At 61.3% G+C, this 22988-nt stretch overlaps 3 protein-coding genes and 1 long non-coding RNA gene across 4 annotated transcripts; 1 reads left to right on the plus strand and 3 right to left on the minus strand.

Moving 5' to 3' along the window:
• Positions 1 to 1781: 1781 nt before the first annotated feature.
• On the minus strand, positions 1782 to 8082 carry CDC34 (cell division cycle 34, ubiquitin conjugating enzyme). The gene is made up of 5 exons (XM_075524170.1): positions 7751 to 8082; positions 4481 to 4567; positions 3705 to 3802; positions 3180 to 3314; positions 1782 to 2598 (listed from the first exon to the last, which is right to left on the minus strand). Exons 1-5 carry the CDS (start codon positions 7925 to 7927, stop codon positions 2388 to 2390), a joined length of 708 nt encoding a protein of 235 aa, XP_075380285.1. The 5' UTR covers positions 7928 to 8082; the 3' UTR covers positions 1782 to 2387.
• A 167-nt stretch (positions 8083 to 8249) lies between these two features.
• On the plus strand, positions 8250 to 9608 carry LOC142420362 (uncharacterized). The gene is made up of 2 exons (XR_012778735.1): positions 8250 to 8881; positions 8991 to 9608. It is a non-coding gene; the product is annotated as an uncharacterized LOC142420362 (long non-coding RNA).
• A 489-nt stretch (positions 9609 to 10097) lies between these two features.
• On the minus strand, positions 10098 to 11239 carry TPGS1 (tubulin polyglutamylase complex subunit 1). The gene is made up of 2 exons (XM_075524217.1): positions 10855 to 11239; positions 10098 to 10684 (listed from the first exon to the last, which is right to left on the minus strand). The coding sequence occupies exons 1-2, from the start codon at positions 11196 to 11198 to the stop codon at positions 10153 to 10155; spliced, it is 876 nt and encodes a 291-aa protein (XP_075380332.1). The 5' UTR covers positions 11199 to 11239; the 3' UTR covers positions 10098 to 10152.
• Positions 11240 to 11930: 691 nt separating this feature from the next.
• On the minus strand, positions 11931 to 15037 carry MADCAM1 (mucosal vascular addressin cell adhesion molecule 1). Its single transcript, XM_075524540.1, has 5 exons — positions 14906 to 15037; positions 14053 to 14319; positions 13613 to 13927; positions 12563 to 13240; positions 11931 to 12392 (listed from the first exon to the last, which is right to left on the minus strand). The coding sequence occupies exons 1-5, from the start codon at positions 14955 to 14957 to the stop codon at positions 12268 to 12270; spliced, it is 1437 nt and encodes a 478-aa protein (XP_075380655.1). The 5' UTR covers positions 14958 to 15037; the 3' UTR covers positions 11931 to 12267.
• Positions 15038 to 22988: the final 7951 nt, after the last annotated feature.

Below are 22988 nucleotides of genomic sequence, written 5' to 3' on the forward strand. Positions count from 1 at the left end.
GTAAGCCCCTGAATCCTCCCAGAGCGTTTCTTTCCCCGAGCTCTGCGTCTGCCCCCAGCGCGTCCTGCCCCGCCACAATCCCCCTCCACGCTGCCCCTGCGCCGGGGGCATTCGGCAGATGCAGCTCCTGCAGGGCAGAAATTGGGCAGAAACGGGGCAGAGTATGGCAGCCTGCGGCATCCTCTGCCCAAGGAGCCAGTCCCGCTCCGGGCAGCCTCCAGCATGTCGCGTCTTGCAGCCGGCACCACCAGGAGCTCTCGGCCGTCCAGGCTGGGGGAGAGGGGCTGCGCAGGGCCCCAGTACCTTCCTGCGAGTGGGACAGCGAGTGGCAGGGAAGCTACTCCTCTCCGAGCTGCCCGGTTTTACAGGGCCAAGGCTGGGGCACGCCTGGACCCGCAGGCCAGAGACAGCTCACGGTGCCGCTGGGATCACCGCCCCGTCGCCCACAGCAGCATCCCGAGTGCAGCGGGGAGGTAATGGGCTGCAAGGAGCCAGCAAGGACAAGGGGTACATGGGCACAGCGATTCGGTGGACAGACGCATGGCTGGGGACCAGGCACGGTGCAGGAAGCTGCAGAGGGTACGTGGAACAGCCCCCCAGGAAAAGGAGGTGGGGGGCTGGCTCTGAACCAGCAGCTGGGGCTGCCACTGCTCCGTGCCGGCCAGGTGACCTTGGAAGCCATTTGCCAGGCCTGAGTAAAGTGACAATAATCCTATTCACCTTTTAGCCTCATTTCCTAAGGCAACAAAGCACGTGCATTTTCCACGTGCAGTCGACTGCAGGTGTCACTCAAACCCTGGTCCCGTTTGCACAACTCTGCGGGGGGAGTTTTGCTCATTACCCCTCTGACGAGCTTTGCCCAGGGAGGTGGGAGCAGGGGCAGGAGCCCCACCGGGGTCAGAGGGCCCTAGGCAGGCAGTTTGCCAGGGGCACGTCCCTGCCAGGACCCTGGGCCGCTGGCGGCAGAGCCAACCTCCCCAGCCCAGCCGGACAAGGCGCCGGCGATGCCCCTCGGCCGTGCAGCTGGAGCGAGGTGGCTGGGAGCTCACCACAGCCTCGGGAGCTTGCACGTCCCGGCTGGTCCTGGCCTGTGGGCTCAGGGCACACCCAGCTGCACCCAGATCAGAGCAACCACGAGGGCCCCGGGCACCCGTTGGCCACCGCTCTGCACAGCCGGGCGCTGCCCGGGCAGGTCTGCTGCCTGCGGAGGTGCCTGTGCCGCACGGCTGCTCTCGGAGGAGCAAGATGGAAAAACACCTTCCCAGCGCGGTGCTGGAGGGTTGCGAGGGCTCGGCGGAGCCCACCCTTCTGCCCCGGCAGAGACCGAGCATCGGCCGCAGCTCGGGGCAGAGGCAGCGAACCCTGTGCCTTCCCCTCCCCAGGAAGGGCAGAGATGCTCCCCGGGCCAAGGGCAACCCTGCCCAGACGCTCCTGCCCGCTCTGTGAGGCTGGGGAGGGAGTACAGACAGTTGCTGCAAGTCCCAAACTGCCCTGCAGCCCCCACCCGCAGCCCTGGGAGAGCCCCTAGCCCACCCACCCACCCCTCCCTGCCAGGGCTGCAGGTAGGAGCCAGTCCGCAGCTGACACAGAAACCCCCCCAGCCTGGGCACAGACCGGGGCAGAGCCTCACCCACGCACCACACAGCCATTCCCTTGAAGTACTTTATTAAATAGTTTCCAAAAAAACAGAAGCAGAAAGACTCAGAACCCTCCCAGCCAGTTAAAAACTACAAACAGCCCATCCCCGCATCCTGCAGCGCCCAGCAGCTGCCTGGCACGTCCTGCCCGGTGTCCCGGCCCGTCCCGCTCCCCGCGAACACGGCTCTGGCAGCAGGGGAAGGGGCAGCAGGAGGGTCCCACCGGGGACAGCCCCGCCGGGGGCAGAGGGCGGCAGCGCTCACCCTGCAGCCCTTCCTGCTCGGACACCTCAAAGGCTGTTGAAAGCTATGCAACACTCACACGCTTCCCACCCAAAGCGACCACTCACCGGCTCCACAGCCTCCCCAAACCGTTCCTCCCACACGGGGCTGAGGAGTTGAACATGCCCAAACGATGGGCAGCCAACACCAGGTTTTGCCGTCACTCCTCATCCAGCCAGAGCCACCAGCTCCCTGGTTTCTCTGGATTCGTGAATGCCCCAACACGACTTCCTCCTCCTCACCCGTCCCCCACCCAAGAAGTTTATAAAATAGGGTTTGTTTTTGGTTTGGTTTTTTTTTGCTTTTTCTACAAAGACAGTGGTGGGATTTCCTTTGCAACAGCAGAACAGTCTCCCTGCGAGGTAGAGAGTTAATTTCAGGGCTGATAGATCCTAAATTCAAACGAGTTTGTCCTAGTTGAGGTAAAATTCAGTAGTTTATAGTAAGTTTTGCAATGCCAGAGGGCCATCAAGATTCCTCATTGCCAGAGTCATCCTCATCACCGTAACAGCTGTCTGCTTCCTCCTCCATCTCATCATCCTCATAATAGTCATCATAGAAGAGGTCCGAGCCCTCATCTGGGGCTGGAGTCTTGGTCTTCACACAGTACTCTGCCAGCGTGGTGGGGACCTTCACGCCATCCCGCTCAGCGTCCACCTTCGTGCCCAGGACTTGCTTCCTGGAGGGCGAGAAGTGGGGGGTGAGGACGGAGCTTTGCACAGCACCCGCGTCACCACGTGCGGCTCACCCCGTGGGGACGCCCGGGACGCAGCCCTTCCCCTCTCACCCCCCAGCTCATGGGTGGCTCACCCACACAAGACTGGTGACAGGGCAGGGGAGGCAGAGCACCGCGGAGCAAACGTGGCTGCACTGCGACATGCCCCCTGCTCCGAGGGCCCCCCTTGCCGCGCCAGGGCTGGCCAGTCTGCGGCTCAGGAGCTTCACATGCCGGTGCCATGAGACAGCCCTGACAGCAAGGCCGTGCTGGCACCACGTCTGCTACGAACCCAGATCCTCAGCTCTGGAGCCGAGAACGGCCAGGGCTTTAGCTGAGAGCAAAGCTGGGCCCACAACCCAGCCAAGCTGCTCCCAAGAGCCACGCTCAGAGCCAGAATCCTTCCCCTCCTACCAGCCTGCAGATGGGACTCAACAGGGCAGGATATGCCCTCAAGATCCTCTCTGTCCTACAAGATCACAGCTTAGCAAGTGTTCTCAACAGTGCCACAGCACAGATGGGCCTGGGCTCAGCTCAGCACGCACCTGATGATGTCCGTGTACTCCCGGTCCTTCCCTTTGCTCTCCTTCCACTTGCGGTACATCACAGAGGCGTCCACGTTGGCTGGAGAAAACGTGTTGGGTTCATTCAGCAGCGAGATCACGCTCAGGAGAATGGTCCTGGCAATCAATAAACATGCGCAGGTAAGAGCCGAGGCAGGTCAGCAACTGCCCACATCCCAGCAACGCCAGCAGCCTCGGGGTCACAGCGCCGCTGCGTCCCATGGGTCAGGAGGAGAGCCTGGTGCTGGCCCACCAGCAAGGGTGTAGCTCAGTGAAGTCGAGCAGGCCAGGCAGGAGACAGCAGCGCACGGGCTGTCGGGCTCACCCACGTTCCCATGCAAGCTCTAGCTGTTCTTCAGCAAAGCACGCAGCCCAAGTGCCTTTCAACAGCCTCTAGGCATCTCCCGCAGGCTTTGGGAGCGGAAGGCAGTCCCCATCTCCCCACTTTCCCATCCCTGCCCTCGGACGAGCCTCCTGCCCGCAGCTCCCTCCCCGGGCAGCCCTTACCGCACGTTCTGGGTGGGGTTCCACCGCTCAGATGGCAGCTCCCCGCTCTGCGGGTCGTCCACCGGCGGATGGAGGATGGAGATGCAGACATCGCCGGTCTGAAAGCACAAGTGAAACAGGATCCTTAGGAGCTGCTGCCCCAAGCACCCTCCAGCAGCAGCTTGGTCCTCTGTTCCAGTAGCCTGCTTGCTCTTCGCTTTGCCTTAAGCCAGGTGAGGCAATCCCAGCCCGTTCTTTCGGTCCCTAGGAAGGGACAGCAGAAGTGGTGGTCCCTGCGATGCTGCCCACAGCCTCAGGCCTTGTGGATAAGCACCTCGCGACTGCCAGCACAGCCCAGCCAAGGCTGCCTAACCATCAGCTGTCCTGTGCCCAAACACGTCGTGTCCCCAGCACAGCCCTCCCGGTGCCCAGCGGACACAGCCCAACCCCACACGCCCCCAGCAGCAATCCACCGCAAGCACGCGGCCCCAGGGCCACGCACATCGCCCGCTCCGTATCCGCTCCTGGCGTAAGCACAACGTCCCTGCTAGCCAAGCGTGGGAGCCTTCGAGCCTGGAAAGCCTGGCTGACCTAGAAGCAGCTCCAGGACAGGAGACCGGCTGTCATAAGCTCGTTAGCTGCATTTCCAGTGCCAGGCACTAAATGCCAAAGGCACCGAGTTTCCAATGCCGTGCTCCAACGCCAGACAAAGGCCGGCATTTTCATCCAGTACCATCGCAACAGACACGTGCCCCCCCACCCATCCGAGTTGCCCCGCACTGTCCCAGGCAACCTACCTCGTAGATGTTGGGGTGCCACATTTTGGTTAAGAACCTAAAGGCAGGAGGAGAATAGGGGTAGTCGATGGGAAACCGGAGACGAGCCTGCAAGAAAACAATAAGGAGAAGTGAGCATCAGCTTGTGAGAAGGAAGGGAAGGAAACTACAGATCTCCCGACACCACCAGGAAAAAGGAACCTCTGCCGAGTCCAGCTGTGCTCCCGCAGAGACAGAGCCTCCGCCCCCGCCGGCTCCGCAGGCAGGACACCGACAGCACGGCTGCCCTGCCACCGCGCAGAGGAAGGCGAGTGGATGGGCCTGCGAGCTGCGGCAGCTCCTTCGCCGCCATCCTGCCCCATAACCTCTCCTGCACCGGGGCCCACCCGCGCTAACCGGTGCTCTCTGATGCGGAGGGAGGCAGCGGGCCCCAGCACAGCACAGCGGGAGCTCGCGGTGCTGGTCCGGCACGCATCTCGCACGCTCACCGCCCCCCCCCACCCCGGCACCCATGGCACAGGGTGACAACACCGAGGGCAGGCTGCTTCTGGATGGCAAACAGCGGCGGGGCGAGGGGCTCGTGGCTGTAAGGTGGCAGGCGGGGCTGGGGGCCCCAGCTCGAGCCACACGCCTGAACGAACCAAGCGGCACGCGGAGCCAGACTGCGAGTCTGGGGTCATCCCCGGCCCTGCTGTCAGGGACACGCAATGGCCACGCCACCGGAGGAAAGGCTGTTTACCCTTCAGAGCTCACAGGGAAGGAAGCATCAGGTGCTCGGTGCTCCGATTAACACACTGAATCTCTAAAAATAGCCCGTCACCGCTGAAAAAAAGAGACCAAGTCAAAACTGGCCGCTGCGCGTAGCTCAGGTGCTAAAAATAAAAGCACATGAAGATCACGCCGCAGTCCACAACTCCAGCGCCAGCAGAGACACCCGGCCCGCCACTGGCTTCTCCTGCGGGCGATGGCCGCAAAACCCAAGGTATTAAGGCAGGCGAAAAGGACAGGCCCGCTGTCGGCCTCCGAGTGAGAAGGCAAACCTGAGGTGGCACGGAGACGTACAGCAACATCCCCGCCCTCCCCAGAGCTGCTGCCCCAGCCCACCGGCGCCAGGCGTCCCACGAGGGTGGGGGCAGCTTCTCCCCGCGTCGCTGCACAGCCTGCGGTGGCTGTTGCAGCTTTCAGGTGTTTCCAGGCTCTGGAAGCAAACTTCCAGATCGAGATTCAACCGCTGCTCCCAAAAAAGCCAACAGCCAGAAACAAACAAAAAAATGGTGAAGATTTAAAACACACAACAACTCCCTGAACGTTTCTTGCTCCCTCAGTTCGTGTACACGAGAATTTAGACGTTGGATCCGTAAGCAACAGTGCGAACCACCCCGGCTCTGCCAGCAGCGGGGACAGTGACCCGGGATCGCTCTTCACCCACAAAATGAGCCCCACGAGCCCAGCGTGTGCCCCATTCAGGAGGGTAACTGCAAACGAGGCTTCGGATGCTTCTGGAATTACAGCCTCGACAATAGGCGACTCTGCCAAACCCAGTCGTCAGCTCACAGCCGTTAAAAGGTTAGTGTAGAAGGCAGAGAGACATCTGTCCCCCTCCCCGCAGCCCTGACCAACACCAACTCCACCCTGGGTTCCAACCCCTCTGCTCTCCGCCCCCCTCCCACCCTGCCAGGATCTGGCCCCAGCACAGGTTGATCTTATCGTGAGTCCAAGGAGCCCCCGACCGCGGCGGGTCCGTCCCTACACACGTTACCGCCTTGCCTCCCAGGCTGGCTCTTTGTCTGACCGCTCTGTGCTCTGCGGCACAGGACAAGGGCTGGAAAGAAGGAAAAGCGAGGCAGCGGCTGGGGCTGGACGTGTTTTGTGTGTGCGTGGAGCTTCAGGCAGCCCAGGGCAGCGCGCACGCACACAGCAACACGTGGCCCTGTGCTGGGCTCTGGCCAAACAGCTGAACTTCGCAGAATAATCCCCTTTGTTGTGTCAGAGGGGATCAGAACAAAACCAGCCAGAGGCAAAGCGATCCCGCTGTACACAAATGGACCACGAGCTGGAAGAGGACGTGGCCCCTTCACTCTCCTCTTACGTAGAAAGTCGCCTCTACTGCCACCCAGCAGTGCCGAGTCTGGAAGCTCTCAGACATGAAACAGGAGCATGAGCTGCTGAAAGGGTGAGAGTTCGAAGGGCCTAGTGCCAAAAGAGGCTATGGAAAAAGACTCCATTTCAGCAAAGAGACAAAACCTGACTCTGAAGCATCAAACTTGCCTGCCACTGCTCCACGGGAAAAACAAACCACCCAGCTTCTCGGCTACAGCTGACCCTCGGGCTGACTCACCCCGCGTGCATCCCCACCCTGCCAGCAACAGGATGAAGACAGAAGAGCTCGTAGTGGAGGAGGGAGGATGAGAAAGAGGAAGAAAACAGCTACACAAGTTGCACAACACCTGGGAAGAGCACATACACATCCTCCCGACAGGGACTGCGCAGTCAGGCCGCACACGCCTTCTCCCCCCCACAAACCCCAAAGAAAACCACGACACCCGCTCCCCACCCAGCTCGAGCTGCTGCTCGCTCAGCCCAAGCTGTCTGTGCCTGCACAGGAGAGTCCTTTGTCTCTTCCCTCTGGTTTGGTGGCAATGCCCTGGGTCCCCTCCAGGAGAGGGAACACCAGTGACCCAGAGCTCGCTCTCCTGCGCCCACAGATGGGGGGATGGAGGGAGCAGGAAGGAGGAAAAGCCCTCGGAGGCAGAGCCCCCGGGGGGGGCCAAGTCCTCCTTCCAACGAAGGGAATCCTTGCCTAGTTTGGCAGCAGCCACCTGCACACAGACTCCCTTCTTCACCCCAGCTCCTCCTTGCAGGCACCTCAGGAACACCCCAGCCCCCAAAGCCCCAGTGACCCCACGGTGTCCAACTACAGAGCCAGGTCTCCCTGGCCCTCATCAACCCCTCAAGCCCAGGAGCACCCCTGTCATGCCCCCCCCAGTATCCACCTCAGCCCGACCCCCAAGACCCCCTCCCTCTCGCCCCACGGCCCCCTCCCTGCGTCTCCCCAGTCTCCCGTGGTCTCTCCCCCTTCCAAAATCCCTTCCCAAGGCATCCTCCCCCCAGTGCGTCCCCCCACACCACCTACTCTGCCTTCGCCCCTAAGCCCCATCTCCTACCACACACGTCTGCCCCCCAGGTCCCCCCACCCAGACACCAAGCTCTCCCACGCCACCAGGGCTTCACCTCCTCAAGACCTCAGCCCTCCCGACACCGCACGGCCTCCTGCTGCCCCCAGCCCCTCACCTTGAAGTACCCGCCCTCATAGTAGGTGTTCGGGGGGCCGAAGATGGCCACCTCCCAGTTGTAGAGGTCCCCCTCGTCCACCAGATTCACCCGGAACCCTTCCACGGGCTCCTCCTGCAGCCCTTTGAGCTCCAGCAGCAGCGCCTTCTGCGAACTGGGCACGAGGGGCCTCGCCATGCCGAGGAGCCGGGGTAGGCCGCGAGCGAAGCCGGGGGCTGGCGTAGGCGCGACGGCCGCTGCGGGGAAGGGGGCGGCGGGGACGGGTCCTGCTGCTCTGCGGCCGCTGCGAGCGCAGCCGCGCGGGGCACGGCGGGAGCTGTAGTCCGCCCGCGGGGGGCGGAGCCGGCGTAGGCTCCTCCCATACGAGCGCCGCTCGCCTATCAGAGCACGCTGCCGGCGCGGGGGGAGTGGCAGGCAGCGGGCCCCTCCCTCCGGGCCATGTCCGCCTATCACAGCGCACCGCCGGTCCGGGGGGCGGGGCTCCTTCCCGGCAGCCTCTGCGGCGCGGCGGGCGTTCGTTACCTCAGGCCGCCCCGGAGCCGCGGTTCGAGGGCCGGGATGGCGGAGGCACCGTCCCGGGCCCGCTTTAACAGCACGTGTCGATGCTTCTGGCCTCCCCCGCCAGCGCAGCCAGCTTTCCTGCCATACATACCCATCGCATGTGCGAGGGTCGCCTCAGAGACAGGCGCTTCGCCTTCGGGCCTGAGCAGCCGCACAGGCCTCGCTGCCCCGGGCTCCGCGATCCCACAGCCCACGGGAGGCTCCCCAGCCCACAGCGCCAGGACACCCTCAGCACACTGACTGGCCCCGAATCCCACCCTGGATGACGGCCCTGGTGCTCGCAATGCAGCCATGCTGCTTCAGGTCAGCATTTAGCCAGAGTAAAGCGGTTTACACGTCACCAGGTGACTACACCCGTCAGCCAGGAGGAAGCGCTTAGCACAATTACTACGCCTATGTAATACTTTACAGCATTTTACAAGGCTGGAATTCAAGCAGAGGCTGCTCCTGGCACAGCCCCAGCAGAGATGTCCCCAGCATCATGGGTTCCCACCTCCCCTTGTGTCACATCCTGTCACCTGCGCCTTGTTCAGCAGCCACCGCCTGCAGCCTCACCCAGACCGGCTCCAGGTAGTGCCCCTCCTGCCTGCAGGGCTCAAAACATCCGCTCAGCAAAACAAAACAAACATCCCAGAGCACGAAAGGCATCCTCCCATCTCTTTTTTTTCTTTTTTGGTAGTAACTACAAGTGCTTGGCACTCCCATACCTTCAGCCGGGCAGGCTGCTACAGGCTGCGGACACCACCCCCTGCAGACAGAGCCTGCCTCACGGATCTGAGCGCTGCTGCGGTTCGTCTTGGCAGTAAGTGCTGCCAGGCAGTAAAGAAATTGGTCACTAAAAAAATAATAAAAAGCTTTAATGTCTTACAGTAAACCAATAATTGCACAGTATAAATAATTAACACAGACAAGTTCAAATAAATAACACACGGTTCAACACGCATCGCTGTTCAAAAGCAAACTATGACCTCAGGGAACGGGGTTTGTCTCATCTTGACCCGGTGCTCCACGTCCCAAATCATCGGATCCGTAGCGCTCTGCAGCTTCCCTTGAGAAGTCATCGCTCAGGTCTGCGCTTTGATCTGCAGAGCCCGGACCACGGCGGCCAGGGGCGGTTGGGTGAGCACCGAGCGAGGAGGCAGCGGGGACAGCTCATCGCCTCGCAGCTCGGCTGCTGGCAGAGGCAGAACCCCCCCAGCTCGCAGCCCTTCACGGGGAGCTTTGCTTTCCAGCCAGCCATTTCTCATCTGCTGTGCGTTTAAAACATTTTGCTTAATAAAATAACGCTTTATCTCACGCTCCGGATCAACCCCGTATTTACCTGCGAATCCTCTCTGTAGTAGCTAGATAAGCATCCCCCCACGTCACAGGTCGGTGTGAAACAAACTCAAAAGCAGAAACAAAGTTCCCTGCTGAAGCTGTGTGACACGATGTGGCCGGGGCTAGGATGAAACTGCAGGATATCTGGAGGTCCAGCCCACGTTTACTTCATTCTGGCTCATTTTTAATGACTAATGCTGCCCTACAGCTTACAGGCCTCCTTGCAAGTCCCCAGTTAACGCCTAAAAAAGATTTGCTAATGCCAGCTGGGGCAGAGGAGCCGCAGCTGGGAGAGGCACAGCCGACAGGGACACATCCAGCACTGGAGGCGGCTGGGCACCCGCCGCACTCGAACAAGGAAGGGAGCACGGAAATCGGGAATCTCGTCCGGCAGACAGCGCCTGGCCAGCCCCCGGTGCTCGCCATCCAGCTCAGCGCCGGGTCCGGAGCCCTCTCTGCATCAGCGCAGAGCGCGTGCGGAGGCCAAAGCGGACGCAGCCAGCGCTGCTCCCACCCGGGCGCTACTCAACGGGCTTCACTTTTGCAACGAACAAGGCGGTGGCTTTCTTCAGGAACTCCTCCCGGCTCATGGAGGTGCCGAGCTTCCTCTCCTGCAGCGCCCGGTCCATGGCCAGGGCCAGGCCGTCCGGCCCCAGCTTGGAGCCCGCCTCCAGGTAGCGACCGGGGAGAGAGAAGTGGCCGGTGCCCAGCGCGTCCTCCAGCGCCCGCAGCACGGCCTGGCAGACCCTCCCGTCGGCGGCGCCGGAGCCGCCGTCCAGGACACCGAAAAGCGCGTCCGCCTTGGCCGCGAACTCCAGCAGCACGAAGCAGGTGAGGACGCCGTAGCGGAAGACGTCGAACGGCACGGCCTCGTGGTCGCGGCAGCGGACCCGCCCCAGCAGCGCCGCTGCCGCCTCCGCGGGCGCTCCCCCGTGCTGGCAGATGCGCCGCAGCAGCTCGCTGTACAGCCGCCCGTCCACGCCCGCCTTCCGCCGCCGGCCGCCGGCACCCAGCACCTCGTAGGCCGCACCGGCGTTGCTGTCGAAGGCCGTCCTGTCGCGACACGGCACAGACACAGACACGCAGCCTCACCTCGCCCGCCCCGAACTACAACTCCCAGCGTGCCCCGGGCGCTCGCCCGCCGGCGCGGGGAGTTCGCGGCCGCGGGGCACACCGGGAGCTGTAGTCCGCCGCCCGCCTCCCGCCGCCGCCGCCGCCCGCACCTGTGGGAGTGGTGAGCCAGGCGCACGTACCACAGCGCCCGGGCCAGGCGCTGCGGAGGCCCCGGGAGCTCCGCGGCGGCCTCGCCCGCCGCGCCGGGGCTGCCCAGCACCAGCCGCTCGAAGTAGTCGGCCAGGAAGGAGACGGGCTCCTCGGGCCGCGCCTCCAGCACCTTCAGCAGCGCCTCCCGCACCATGGCGGTGACGCCGGCCCGCAGCAGGAACTCCGCCTCGCTCCCCAGCCCGCCGGCCGCCGCGCCAGCCGGCTCCGCCAGCCCGCTGCCCGCCGTCGGGACCGGGACCGGGGCCGGGGCAGCGGCCGCCCGCCGCTTCTCGTACGCCGCCATCTTGGTTGCGGGCGGCGAAGGCCGGTTCCGGCCATCTTGGACCGCCGTTCCGCCGGGGCGGGAAGTTCCCGTGCCGCCATCTTGCACACTGGCAGCCAATCGGTGGGCGGGAAGGCAGGCGAGCGCGCCGCCATTGGGCGAGGCCGCCGGCCGCCATCTTGAGTGTGGGCAAAGGAGCCGCCTTGGCAGCTGTAACGCGGCGGGGCGCCCCGGCCGCCATGGCTACTCCGGGCAGGTGCCCCGCCCTTAGCAACTGGGCGCGCGGCGGTCGCTGCCCCGCGCCGCGGCCGGGGCCCCCGCAGGCCCGGAGCCGGTGAGGGGCCGCAGGGCCGCCCCGGCCCCGGCCGAAACGACGCCTGCTCGGGGTTCAGACGGACACAACCCTTTATTGGAGTGCCCCGCACGCCGAGGCCCCGCTCTCCTCCGCCCGCGCCCGGGGGATGTACACCCCCACCCCCCCCGGGCTGCTCCTGACCCCTCTGTCGTGACAGACGATCAGCCGTCGCTCTCCCGCCCATCCGCGTGGGTGCCGGGAGCCCCCGAGGGCCGGACCCGCCCCGGCGCCCAGCGCCGGCCCGACACGACCCAGCCCGGGAGCGCCCCGGCCCGCGCCTCATCGCGGGTCTCTGCTCGGCCCCCTTCCAGCCTGGCCCTCCCCGCGTCCCGCAGGCAGCCCCGAGGCTCGGCTCTTCCTCTTCCTCTTCCTCTTCCTCTTCCTCTTCCTCTTCCTCTTCCGCAGGACTCACACGCTGCGTGCCCAGGAGCCGAGCAGTTCCCAGCGCTCGGAGGCCCGCAGGGCAGCCCAGCCTTCCCCTCACAAGCCCCTCAGCGTCCTGGCAGCAGCGGCCTCGGGCACGGGTGAAGCTTCCAAAAGCAGCAGCAGCTCGGAGGTCTCCGGGTCCCAGAGTGCTTGTCCTGCGGCGGGGGCTGCTCTTCTCTCGGGTCTCACGGCAGCATCCCGCACCCCACCAGCTCCGTCGTGCCAGGGGCCGGGCGAGGCCAGCAGCAGAAAGGGCGACAGCAGGGACCGGCCCGGGCGGCTGTGGGCATCTCTAGGCAGCTCCCACTCCTAGGACAGCTTGTACTGAGATCTGAATCGTTTCCACAGGCGATGAGACATGATGCCGGTCAGGATCAGTCCCAACAGCGAGACCGTTGTCCCCACGGCGATGGCAGGGCCCGTGCTGAACGAATCTGCAAGGACACAAGAAGGGAGCGTAATTGCAGGCAGACTCTGCCCACGCCAGCAAATGCCCAGGGGTGAGCATAACACCCCAGCACTGAACGTGGCACTAACACAACCCGCTGCAGCCCAAGCCCAAGTGATGGGGGGTGCAGGGGAGGGTCTGCAGACCACCACTCACCGTCCAAGACCACCAGCTGCAGACTGACCACCTGGGAGTGGTGGCCGAGCAGGACGCACTGGTAGCGGCCCTCGTGCCGGGGCTCGGCGTGGTCCAGCCGCAGCGTGGAGCTGCTGCCCGCCACCTCCTCCCGGTACTGCGAGAGGGCCACGGGGGTCTGCAGCCAGCGGACGGTGGCGTTCCTGGCGCACCGCGCGCGGCACTCGATGCGCAGGGCCCTGCCCCGCGTCCCATTGGGAGGCAGCGACCAGATCCGCAGGCTGCAGGCGGGCGCTGTCCCCACGTACGGTCCTGTCCTGTTCTCTGCTGGGGGAGAGCCCCAGCTGATGCTGTCCGTAGCCGTCCCCTGCGCCTCAGCGGGGGGGCTTGCGGTGCCGGAGCCAGGGAGCGTGGTGGTGGCCGGATGTGCCGTGGGACTGCCTGCGATGAGGTCATGGGGAGCAGGGCGCTCTGTGGAGGGGGGTTCGGTGGCAGCAGCCAGCTCCAGGGTGGTCTCAGTGCCGGGCTCCCACGGTGTGGCGGTCAGGGCTGTGGTGGGATCATGTGTGGGGATGCTCGGCTTTGGGGCCAGCGCCGTGGTGGTCACGGGCCCAGCTGTGCTGGGGCTCCCCGTCGTAGCTGCCGCTGTCCAGGGGCTCCCCGTGGAGGTGGCCATGGCCGCCGGCTGCTCCGTCACAGCTGCGAACACAATGGGTCATGAGCGGCCTTGCCGTGGCTCGAAGCTGGGATGGGGCCTCTCTGGCATGTGTTATCCCCACGGGGTGACAACCCCCTCCACCCATGCCGCCCGGCAGCCCCATCCTCCTCCGCCCCACAACCGCAGCCAGCCCGGGGCAGGGAGAGGCAGCGAGCAGGAGCAAACGGGCACTGCTGGCACGGCAGCAGGAACGGGGACAGGGATGGGGACGGGAGATTTGCAGAGCGGTGCAGAAATGGGGGCTGCTCCCCTTCCAGCAAAGCTATTTCAAGCAGCGCAGGGCAATGGGGGTCGGCTCCAGTGGACGGGGCAGCGTGTGAACCGGGGTCCCCAGCTCCCACCTCGGCACTCACCCCCGGCGCTCACGGTCACAGATGCCACCCGGGTGAAGGTCTCCTGCCCGATGCTTAGCGTCACCTCGCACCTGAACTCCACCCCTTCTTCCACCTCCTTCCCGGCCACTGGCAGCGTGGACACGATGTCAAACAACTCCTCATCGGTCTCCGTGACATCAAAGTCTGTCTCCTCCAGCGCTTGGTCCCCCCAGTACCAGGTGAGCACCAGCCCCGTGAGCGGGTACACCCGCTGGGCCGAGCAGCGCAGGCTGGCGGGCTGCCCCGGCTCCAGGGCGCGGGGGTCCGCCTCCAGCTGCAGCGAGTCCGGGAGGGCTGAGGGAGGAATCGCAGCGTCAAGCGGTGATTTTTGGCACCGCTGCCTTGGAGGGAGGGGGCTGCCTCAGGGGATGCAGGACTTTGCTGGGGAGGTGGTGAGGGACGGGACGGGGGATGCTTACCGTAGACCTTCAGGTAGACAGTGTGCTGGTAGTGCCGCCCGTGGCAGGTCCCCTGGCAGATCTTGGTGCCCGCCGTGGCAACCACGGCTTTGCCGATGTGCAGGACGCTGTGGGTGGGGAAGGAGGTGACGCTCCCCAGGTTGGTGTCCAGCCCCTTCCACTGCACCGTGCCCCCCGCACAGGCCAGGGAGCAGTTCAGCTGCGCCGAGCCCCCGTACCGCACCACCGGCTCCTGTGGCACCACCGCCAGCTTGTCAGCGGGTCGCCCTGGGCAGAGGGAGGAGGAAACCGCGGGGTTTAGGGAAGGGGACGATCACCAGAGCCCAGTCGTTTACAAGGCAAACGAGGCGCTGGTTCCCCCTTTGCTGAGAAGCAGACTCAGGTGCTGCATAAGCTCCTTCCCCATCACCACAGGACGGGCACTGCTCATTAGCGACAGCTCGTGATTGCCAGCCTGGCTCTGCCCCGTCGCAGGCTTTGCCGCTTGATCCGTCTGTTTACCGCTGAGATTTTGCAGCCATTTCTTGGGGAAATGAGCCCAAACGCCCCTTCCCCCCCCCCCAGCACCGCTGCTCTTCTGGCCGTGGGACAGCAAACCCAGGCCAGGCACACGCCGTCGCTCGCACGGCGGCGCGCTCCGCGGCTCTGAGCGCCGGGCTGCAGCGCCAGGACGAGGAGCGCGGTAGCAGCCACACACGTGGGACACGGCGGCCGTCGGGGCTCAACAGCGGGGAGACCCTGGGGCCGCGCTGGCCTGCGGTGCCATGTGGCAGAGCAAAGAGAGCAGCGGGCAGGGCCGGGCAGCATGGCGGGTTAAGGGATCGGGGTGGCTCTTGGCCCCCGTGGCACTCACCACTGCAGCCCCGCAGCAAGCCGAGGAGGAGGAGGAGAGGAGCCGGCTCCATCGCCTGCAGAGCCAGCAGCGGGGCAGGGCAGCAGCAGGGGCTGGTTTTCCTTCCTTCCCTCCTTCCAGAGAGTGAATGCTGCCGGCCGGGGCTGTCTCCTTCTGGCCACCAGCCCCGTCCTCAGCCCTTCTTAAGCTCTGCCGGAACCTCCCCCACCAGCACCGGCCCGGGGCCTCTGTGACTTTCCAGCCCAAAGGGTATTTCCAGAGGGAGGTTTCCGATTTTCCTCCAAGTTCAGCTCTTGCACAACAACCGAGAGCTGTGCCGGCAGCCCCAGACCCAGCAGAGCCCTTGGTCCGAAGGGTCACCGCGTGGCTGCAGGGACCCCCGCCACCCCCACCGGGCAGCCCTGCGCAGGCACCCGCACCCCAAGACGCGGCCGAGATCCCGCCCCTTTCGCAGTCCTCACCGGGCTCCGCTCCCCCCAGAGCCCCTGGCAAACCAGCCGCTTTCATGCCCCAAGCACCAACGGCTGCAATGAACCATCGTGGGGCTGGCTGGGGACGCCCGTCTGGCGGAGGGGCTGTCTCAGACCCCCTGCCCCAAAGCCGGGGCCAGGGCCCGCATTTATATCGCTGGCGAGCCCGGCTGCCTGCGGCCGGCATGCGGGGCAGAGGGGGGGTAGCCTGGGGCTGCAGCGTCCGCCCAGGGCACGTCCTACCCGGACCCCTGCGGGAACGCGGCCTCGGGAGCGGGCAGCCCCCGTCGCAGGCCGGGCAGCGGCATGAGGGCACGCGGGAGAAACCCGGCCCCGAGCCCCGGCTGCCCCAAAACGTGGGCTTTGGAAAGACGCATCCCCAGGGCAGAGGGAGGAGGTGTCCAGCCCCAGGCTTGGGTGCTGTTCAGCAGGGCTGCAAACACCATTTATTCCCAGAACAGGGTGTTTTCAAGGATGAAAGTAGGTGTTCCTGGGATGGTCGGTTTTATGGCATAGAAGGAGAAAGTGCTACCACATGCAAGATGTTGATTACCCTGCATTATCTAGCCCCACGGCCCCGGCCCAGCCTCAGCGCCTGTCCCCCGTCTCATGGCAGGTCTGGCATCGCTTCCTCGCTCCTACTCATCTCCCTGGGAAGAGACGGGCCCGGTTCTGCCCCGTCCCGTCCCGCCAGGCTGTGGCCGGGGCCAGGGAAGGTGCCGAAGGGCTGAGGGAGGGGACGTGCCCAGCCCTGCACCTCCTGTCGCAGAAGGTGGAAAGTCGGCGCAGGACCTGGCTGTTTCCCATCCGGGAACTCTCTGGAGAGGCAGCTCCGGGCACTGGGTGCGTCGCGCATCCTTTCGGGAGGCTGGGCAATTAATTAATCCTTTGACGGGCCGGGAGGCCTCTGAGCAAGGGAAGTGGTCTGTAAACAGCCGCCATCAAATATGCACATTCAGCCGAAGCCAGGTGATTAATGGCTCTGGGGTTTTTGTTCCTTCCATCCTGTGTTAACAGAGCCACTTCCCGGAGTTTCCAGCGGCTGCTGGAGCCCCCGGCCCAGCCCTGGCGTGGGACAAGCCGTGGCCAGGGCTGCTCCCGCGCCGGCCAGGATCTTCCCAGCAGCGAGCCCGGGAGGGAACAGTCAGGGCTGCACAGGCTGCACACCCACAGTGGTTTGCAGAGAGGGTCATCACCGAGCAATGAGTTACTTGATTAGGGGAAGGATTGCTCCATAATATCACCAACTAAGAGTTTAAAGAAGAGAAATACCGTCCTCACAGACCGCGCTCGCCGCTACGGGGTTTCGGGCCAGGAGGGGCGAAACCCAGACAGTTAAAAACATAAATTATCCAAGCCCTGGAAGCCGCCCGTGGCTGGGATCTGGCACAGCTTTCAGCTAGGGCTCCTGCAATGAAGGACCAACAGCAACCGGTCCTGGGGGATTGGTCCTGGCCTTTCGGCGCCCGCCGGCTGCACAGGCTGCCAGGTCCGTGCCTACTGCTGGCGGCTGCGGAGCTGCACGGCCTCTGCCCGCGAGCGGAGGGCAAAGCGGCCGTGGCCGTCGGGGACCGGACTGACGTTCCCGTGAGAGGTGGCTCTCCACGAGCCCTCGGCATCGCACCCCAAGCCCCCGGGTGCCCCTCAAAATGATGCTTCAGGCGCGAAAAGAAAAACCCCATAAATCAGCGTCTGAACCAGAGTCGAGCACTTGTGGAGCAGGACTTTCTTTTAAAAAGAAGCTTTCCCGGAGCGGTCATCAGGAGATGAATAGCTTCCAGAAAGTCCAGCACCTCGTGATGCACTTCCTCCGGTTCGGGGCTTGCAGGGCACTCGACGCCACAAGCGCTGGGAGCTGCCCCGGCCTCTGCCGCGTGGGCAGACGGGCAACGCGGATCACTGAGGAAATTGGAGTCACGGAAACCTGATAAACCTCCAACTCCACGAGGGCCAGCTCTGACAGCCCGGTTATCGAGCCAGGGAGAGGTCAGGGGACTCGTCCAAGCTCAGACTAACGGGGCAGCGGGCCCCCAAGGCAGCTCTCGCAGGTTTGGCCCCGAGCTCCCCCTCGCCCCCCATGCAGCGACCCACCGCAGTTCCCGCCCCACCACCAGCTCGGGGTCTTTCCTTTAACAGACTCAGAGGATCTTCCCTCCATCCCAGAGGCGCGCACAGGCAGCTCCCGCTGCCCTGAACGCAGCAAAGAAGGATCAACGGGTTGCAGACATAGGGCGGAAAGAGCAAGCTTAGGCACCGGGACAGTTTTCCACCCGACAGGAAACCTTCTGGGTCGGAGCGAAGGGAACGATGATTTTCAAGAAACAGAAGCCTGAACATTTTTCCTGGAAGCCGATTGTGCTTCCTCCTGAGGGGCAGGAGCAGGGGGCTCTTGCTGGGCAATGCTCGGCCCAGAGGCATTTCTCAGGAAACAAAACAGTTCGGCAGGGAGAGACAAACCACAGAGGGACAAGCGCTGGCCCCCGGCACAGGATACCCCCGCGCCGCCGCCGGCAGCGCTGGAGCCCCTCGGGCTGGGGCGTAGCCCTGGGCTGTCATCACCGGCACGCGCTAACGCCCGGTATCAGAAATGACAGGGCTGGGGTAGGTGCTAATGAGGACGCCTGGAACAAGATTAAGGTTTTCTGCACGGTGCAAAACACGGGAATCCCACCCCGGCGAGGCTCGTCCCGCAGACCGGCTCTGCCCCTCGCCTGGTGGCACGGCTGTGGCATCCCCATCGCAGAAATGCCAGGCTGCGCACGCCGCCTCAACGACCACCACATCAATGAAAGGAGGGCCAGCAACATACTGTATTGAAATACCTTCCCTTTTTTCTCTCCAGTGATGCAAAATGAGACAAGCTGAGGGTTCTTTCTCAAATAAAGATGAAAAAAATAAAGCTAAGCTCAAGTCCAGAGGAAATACATACAAAAGGCAACATATTGTATAATAGATGGCTTGTGTTTCCAACTCATTACAGGATATTGACCATCAAACACCAGATCCCATCCAAGATCTGACTTGGATGTGTTTATACTTCTTGTGATTATATTGTTCACTTAGTACCATCCTCAAACACCAAAAGAAGCGTTTAAATGAGTAAGATAAGATCTAAATTAAGCCTGGCTGGAAACGAAGACAACAGAGTCCGGGATGCTAAAACCAGCCCCGGGAGGAGGCTCCTGGGGGGCAGGTGCTGGCGTGGGGAGGCAGGAGCAGGGACCTGGTGCGGGGACCTGCTCCACCGTCCGGGGCCGGGGCTGGGGCCAGGCAGCCGTCCCAGCTCACACAAACCTGCCAGCAAGTCTTCACCCGCTGAAGGCAACAGCTACGGCACTGCGGCGCTGGCCCACTACACGCAGCAGACCGCTCGCTCCGCCAGAGCGTTTTGCTGCTCCCTACCTGGCCCGATATTGTAAATATTGCCCTGCACAAACTGCCCCAAAACCGCTTCCTCTTGCACAAGCACTCGGCACCCATCCAGTACAAGCAGCAGGGTCAGGGCTCAAAGCGTTTTATGCCTAAGCACCGGAGAAGTTTGAGCTGTTGAGGTATTGCTATTTTAACACTCCAGTGGAAACCTGGATAGCTATTTTAGGATGAAGGGTGAATGTCCATTGGTTCCAAGTACTTTCTGCTCTAGAATACTTTAGTTTTAAGGAACTGGTAGAAATAACTCGACAACGCGGGGCCGTTCGAGTCAGGAGGTCGATTCACGAGGCCTGATGCGCAGGCTCTTGTAACAACCTCTTCAGCACAACTTACAGGGTCGAGACGTGCTGGGCAGCCGCACAGGGCGGCTTGGAAAGCTGTCTTGTAACACAGGCGGGGGAGAAGGATGAGGACAGAGAACTTCAACACAACAGGAAAGCAGCAGTTTAATAAATAATCCATCAGAGGGAGAGATTAGCCAGTTCTAAACACAACCTGAACTGAAATAAATACATTTCATCGTTAGCTTAAGAAAAAGAGAGATACAGAAACGCACGCAATAGTAAACTGTGAGAGAGCAGAGGTACTGCCATTCTTCAGTGAACGTGGGCTTGCCACATGCCCACACTTCTTAAAGATAATCAAAGATCTCAGCAGCCATTCAAGTGCAGAGAAAAGAATAAAAACCAGTGAAGTAAAAAGTTACTATTTTGCAAAAGTAACGGCAAAAGAGAAAGCAATGGTTTAACGCAGGATTTTGATGCGACAAGATCAGTTTAAAGTCACTTGAACTGCTGCCATTAATACTGGAACTGCAGAAGAAGGGCAATTAAGCCAATTTTTGCCTTATGTTTGTGGCATTGCCGTTACTGACCTGAATGATAAGTCATTGCGGACAAATTCCGGGAACAGCGATGTTAAACAGCCAGGCTCAGGCACTACACAGCAGATCAAGGGGATTTTAAGAAAAGGCTCTTTTAAAAAAGTTGCATTTTCATATAAAGTAACAAAAATCGGCAAAACTAGCTGAATGCTCCATACATATTTTCCAGTCTCCATGTGGGACGCTGCAGAATTACCAGCCCTTCAGAATAAGACATTCTTCATTCAGGTCCGGTAATTTCAGCTCCATCACCGCTTGGCCCAAGTCCCCCTCTGTCACCTAAAGGCGGAAGGGTGGGTGGGTCACATCCCCGCGCTGATGGGGAGGGGAGGTACCTGGGGCCGAGGCCCCCACCGAACCAGGTGAAAGGAACCCCGAAAGCGTGGAAAGGAATCCCTGCCTAATCCCAGCGCCAGGAACAAGCGACACCTCTGGGGCAGGCGAGCAGCCCTGCCCCGCAGGGAGCCCCCATTCCCAGCGCAGGTCCACATCCTGGGTGCCCGGGCTCGGGGCTACGCCGCGTCCCGGGCCAGCCCCCGTGCCACGAGAGGCCCCTGCGCCGGCACAGCGAGCGACCCATGCGCAAGTCACCTTTACGCTGGTAACGGCGCTCGCAGCCGTACCCTCTGCCGGTGCAGCTGCCCGACGCTGCACCCTCCAGCAGCCGAAGAAACCTCCGCCGCGGTGCAGCCTTTCCAACAGCCAGGCTGCAGCCCGCCGACGCGGCGGTAACCTGCGGCATCGCCTGGCCCGAGCTCGGGGGCTGAAGAAGTGACCAAAACACTCCAGGTCCACTACTCACGACCCAGGGGATGTCGGCATCACTGGAAACTCGGGTATCGCGTCCTGACGGACGGGGACTGAGGAGGGAAGCTCGCCCGGTTGGGTCTGCTGTCTGAAGGGAAAGAGAGGCTGAGACGCTGCAGGCAGCAGCGGTGGTGAGAGGGAATGGGACTAGAAACACATCGGTTTCAATAAACTATTCAATAAAGGAAAGGACTTTTAAAAATATATCTCTATATACTTTATATCATATAAATTATGCTCGTCTTCTTGTAACGTTCTGCTATATTCTACCCGTGAAGCTCCGAGTGCCTCAGTGTGAATGAGGTAACAATTCGGTGTTTCATTTCACTTCATTTGTGTGTGAGGGACAAACTTAGTTCAGTTCATTCATCAATAAATGCATCGCCAGACGTACTGGGTAAAGCTCCAGTCTAAAAAAAGGCGTTTCTGTGAGCAATACAGAATTGGGATTGCTGCCTGGAAGTTTAAGTGACTGGATTTCCTTAAGGAAAGAAGTTTGCTGTGCACGCACAGTACAGACCATCCCAGCAATGTTTGGGAATGTGGAGCCTCACCACAATGAGCTTGGGAAAACTGGAGTCACCGCAGGTCACGGAGACCTTCTGCTAGCTCTGTTCTCCAGTCCTGCAATTAGATCCACATCAGCAAACCCTCAGTGTCTGAGGCGGCTGCCCTCTGCACGGACAATAATCTACTCTTACAGTTCTGATTACAGGATCTGGGTACCAGGCTGGATTAATGCAAAACAAACTATGAATTATTTCACCTAAATGTCCACCTCCAATAACTAACCGGTCAGCAAATCAGTAAACAGACATTAAATTATTAGTTCCGCCCAGTCTAGGCAGGCAGCGGTTCCAAGCTGTTAATATCTGACAGGCGTTTCAGAGACCTACACAAAACGGCAGCTCTTGATCTGTCCAAAGCCAACGCTAACCAGCCCTCGCGCCGACAAGCGCGCAGAAGAGGTCAGACGCTGAACGCACCCTGCAGCTCACGTCCCCGCACGCTCCCGGAGCGGGGCGAGCTGTACGGCCAGGGCAGAGCAGGGGACGGACAGTGCTCTCCCCGGCTTGTGCCGGTTGCGGGTCAGGGACTGAACTCTCCAGCGTCGTGCAGCTGGTGTTCCCCGTTAAGCCCAGAGGCAAACGGCGCTTGCAGTCACTGCTGCGCAGGCCCAGCATCAGCCACGATTACCCTTGCAAAGACCCAAGACACTAAGTGACAGTGCTCCCTCCCTTTTGGCCCTTCTCCCCTAAGTTACCTGTCCCAAACCTCCGGAGCAGGGGTCCCAGCCAGAGGATGACAGCTGTTGCACATGCCCACTGAGACAGGGCTATTTTTGGCCATTGTAGCCTCAATTCCCTTAACAACTAATTTCTTAAGTGTTCCCAGTTTGGTCCTTACGTCCCCAGTGATTGCTCAATGCCATTACTTCTGATCTCACTCAAATGAGAACAATCATTTCCTGCTCTCTGCCATATCTCTATGTATCTATAAACAACCAAGCGTCCCCTATATGTTTGTCTTGGCTTCTTTTGCAACACTCAAGTTCAAGTATCTGCGGCTCTTTCTAAACAGAGCTGAACCCTGCAGCAGAGGTTGCAATTTCATTCTTCAACAAAACAAGAGCCTTCATAGCAGGCTCAGAAATGCTACATGGAATCCAAACCTCCAAGTTCAAATCAATTGCAATCATCACCATCAGGATCTTTTGGACTGAGAAAAAACAAGCTACAGTCATTATCTGGTTTTAATATCAGATGGCAAGAGCCTGGGGAAAAATCAACATGCTTTATAAAAGTGCTCAAGATAAACAGCTATTTCTTTGACTTTTCTCTCAGGAAACCACGCTTTATCAAAGTGCTTAGCAGAGTTTAGCTGTTTCTCCAACCTCTCAGAGAACTGTATTTTCTAAACAACACTTACAGTTCCAGAAAAAGATTTCTGAAAAATCCTTCTACCTACTACCCATGGAGGTAGCGACAGACAAATGTTACATCAGTGTAACAAAAAAAGAAAAACCAAATACAAACGTTGTTGACCACCTAAGCATTTGTAATTCATGCAGTTGCCCTTCTCTCATCTTCCCATTCTACCTTGGGTCAGCTGCAACTTCACTTTGTAATTTTTCTTACCTTCATCGGATCATTAAGTGAGTAGATTTGGGTTTTTTGGTCTAAGTTTCACTTGGGCCAGAACGGGCAAATTCATCAGACCCTCAGCAGCGAGGATCTGCTCACCGCTGACTACGCTACCTGCTCTTCACACCTGCACACGCTTTGTCCTCAGAGTACTGCAGCACGGGCGGCACGCACTGCGCAGAGAGCTGAGAAGCCTCTCCGAGGGCTGAGGCCAGCCAGCCGAGCTGTGACGGGATCAGTGGCAAGTACCAATTCTGTAAGGGGATGGGCGCATGTAACAGATGCCTTCTTTTATTCCGGCTGGCAACTCAGTTAGTTCACATTAGAACAAAGACAACGCTAGCTCC

This window comes from Mycteria americana, chromosome 24, assembly GCF_035582795.1.
Source record: "Mycteria americana isolate JAX WOST 10 ecotype Jacksonville Zoo and Gardens chromosome 24, USCA_MyAme_1.0, whole genome shotgun sequence".
In the NCBI taxonomy this organism is placed as follows: domain Eukaryota; kingdom Metazoa; phylum Chordata; class Aves; order Ciconiiformes; family Ciconiidae; genus Mycteria; species Mycteria americana.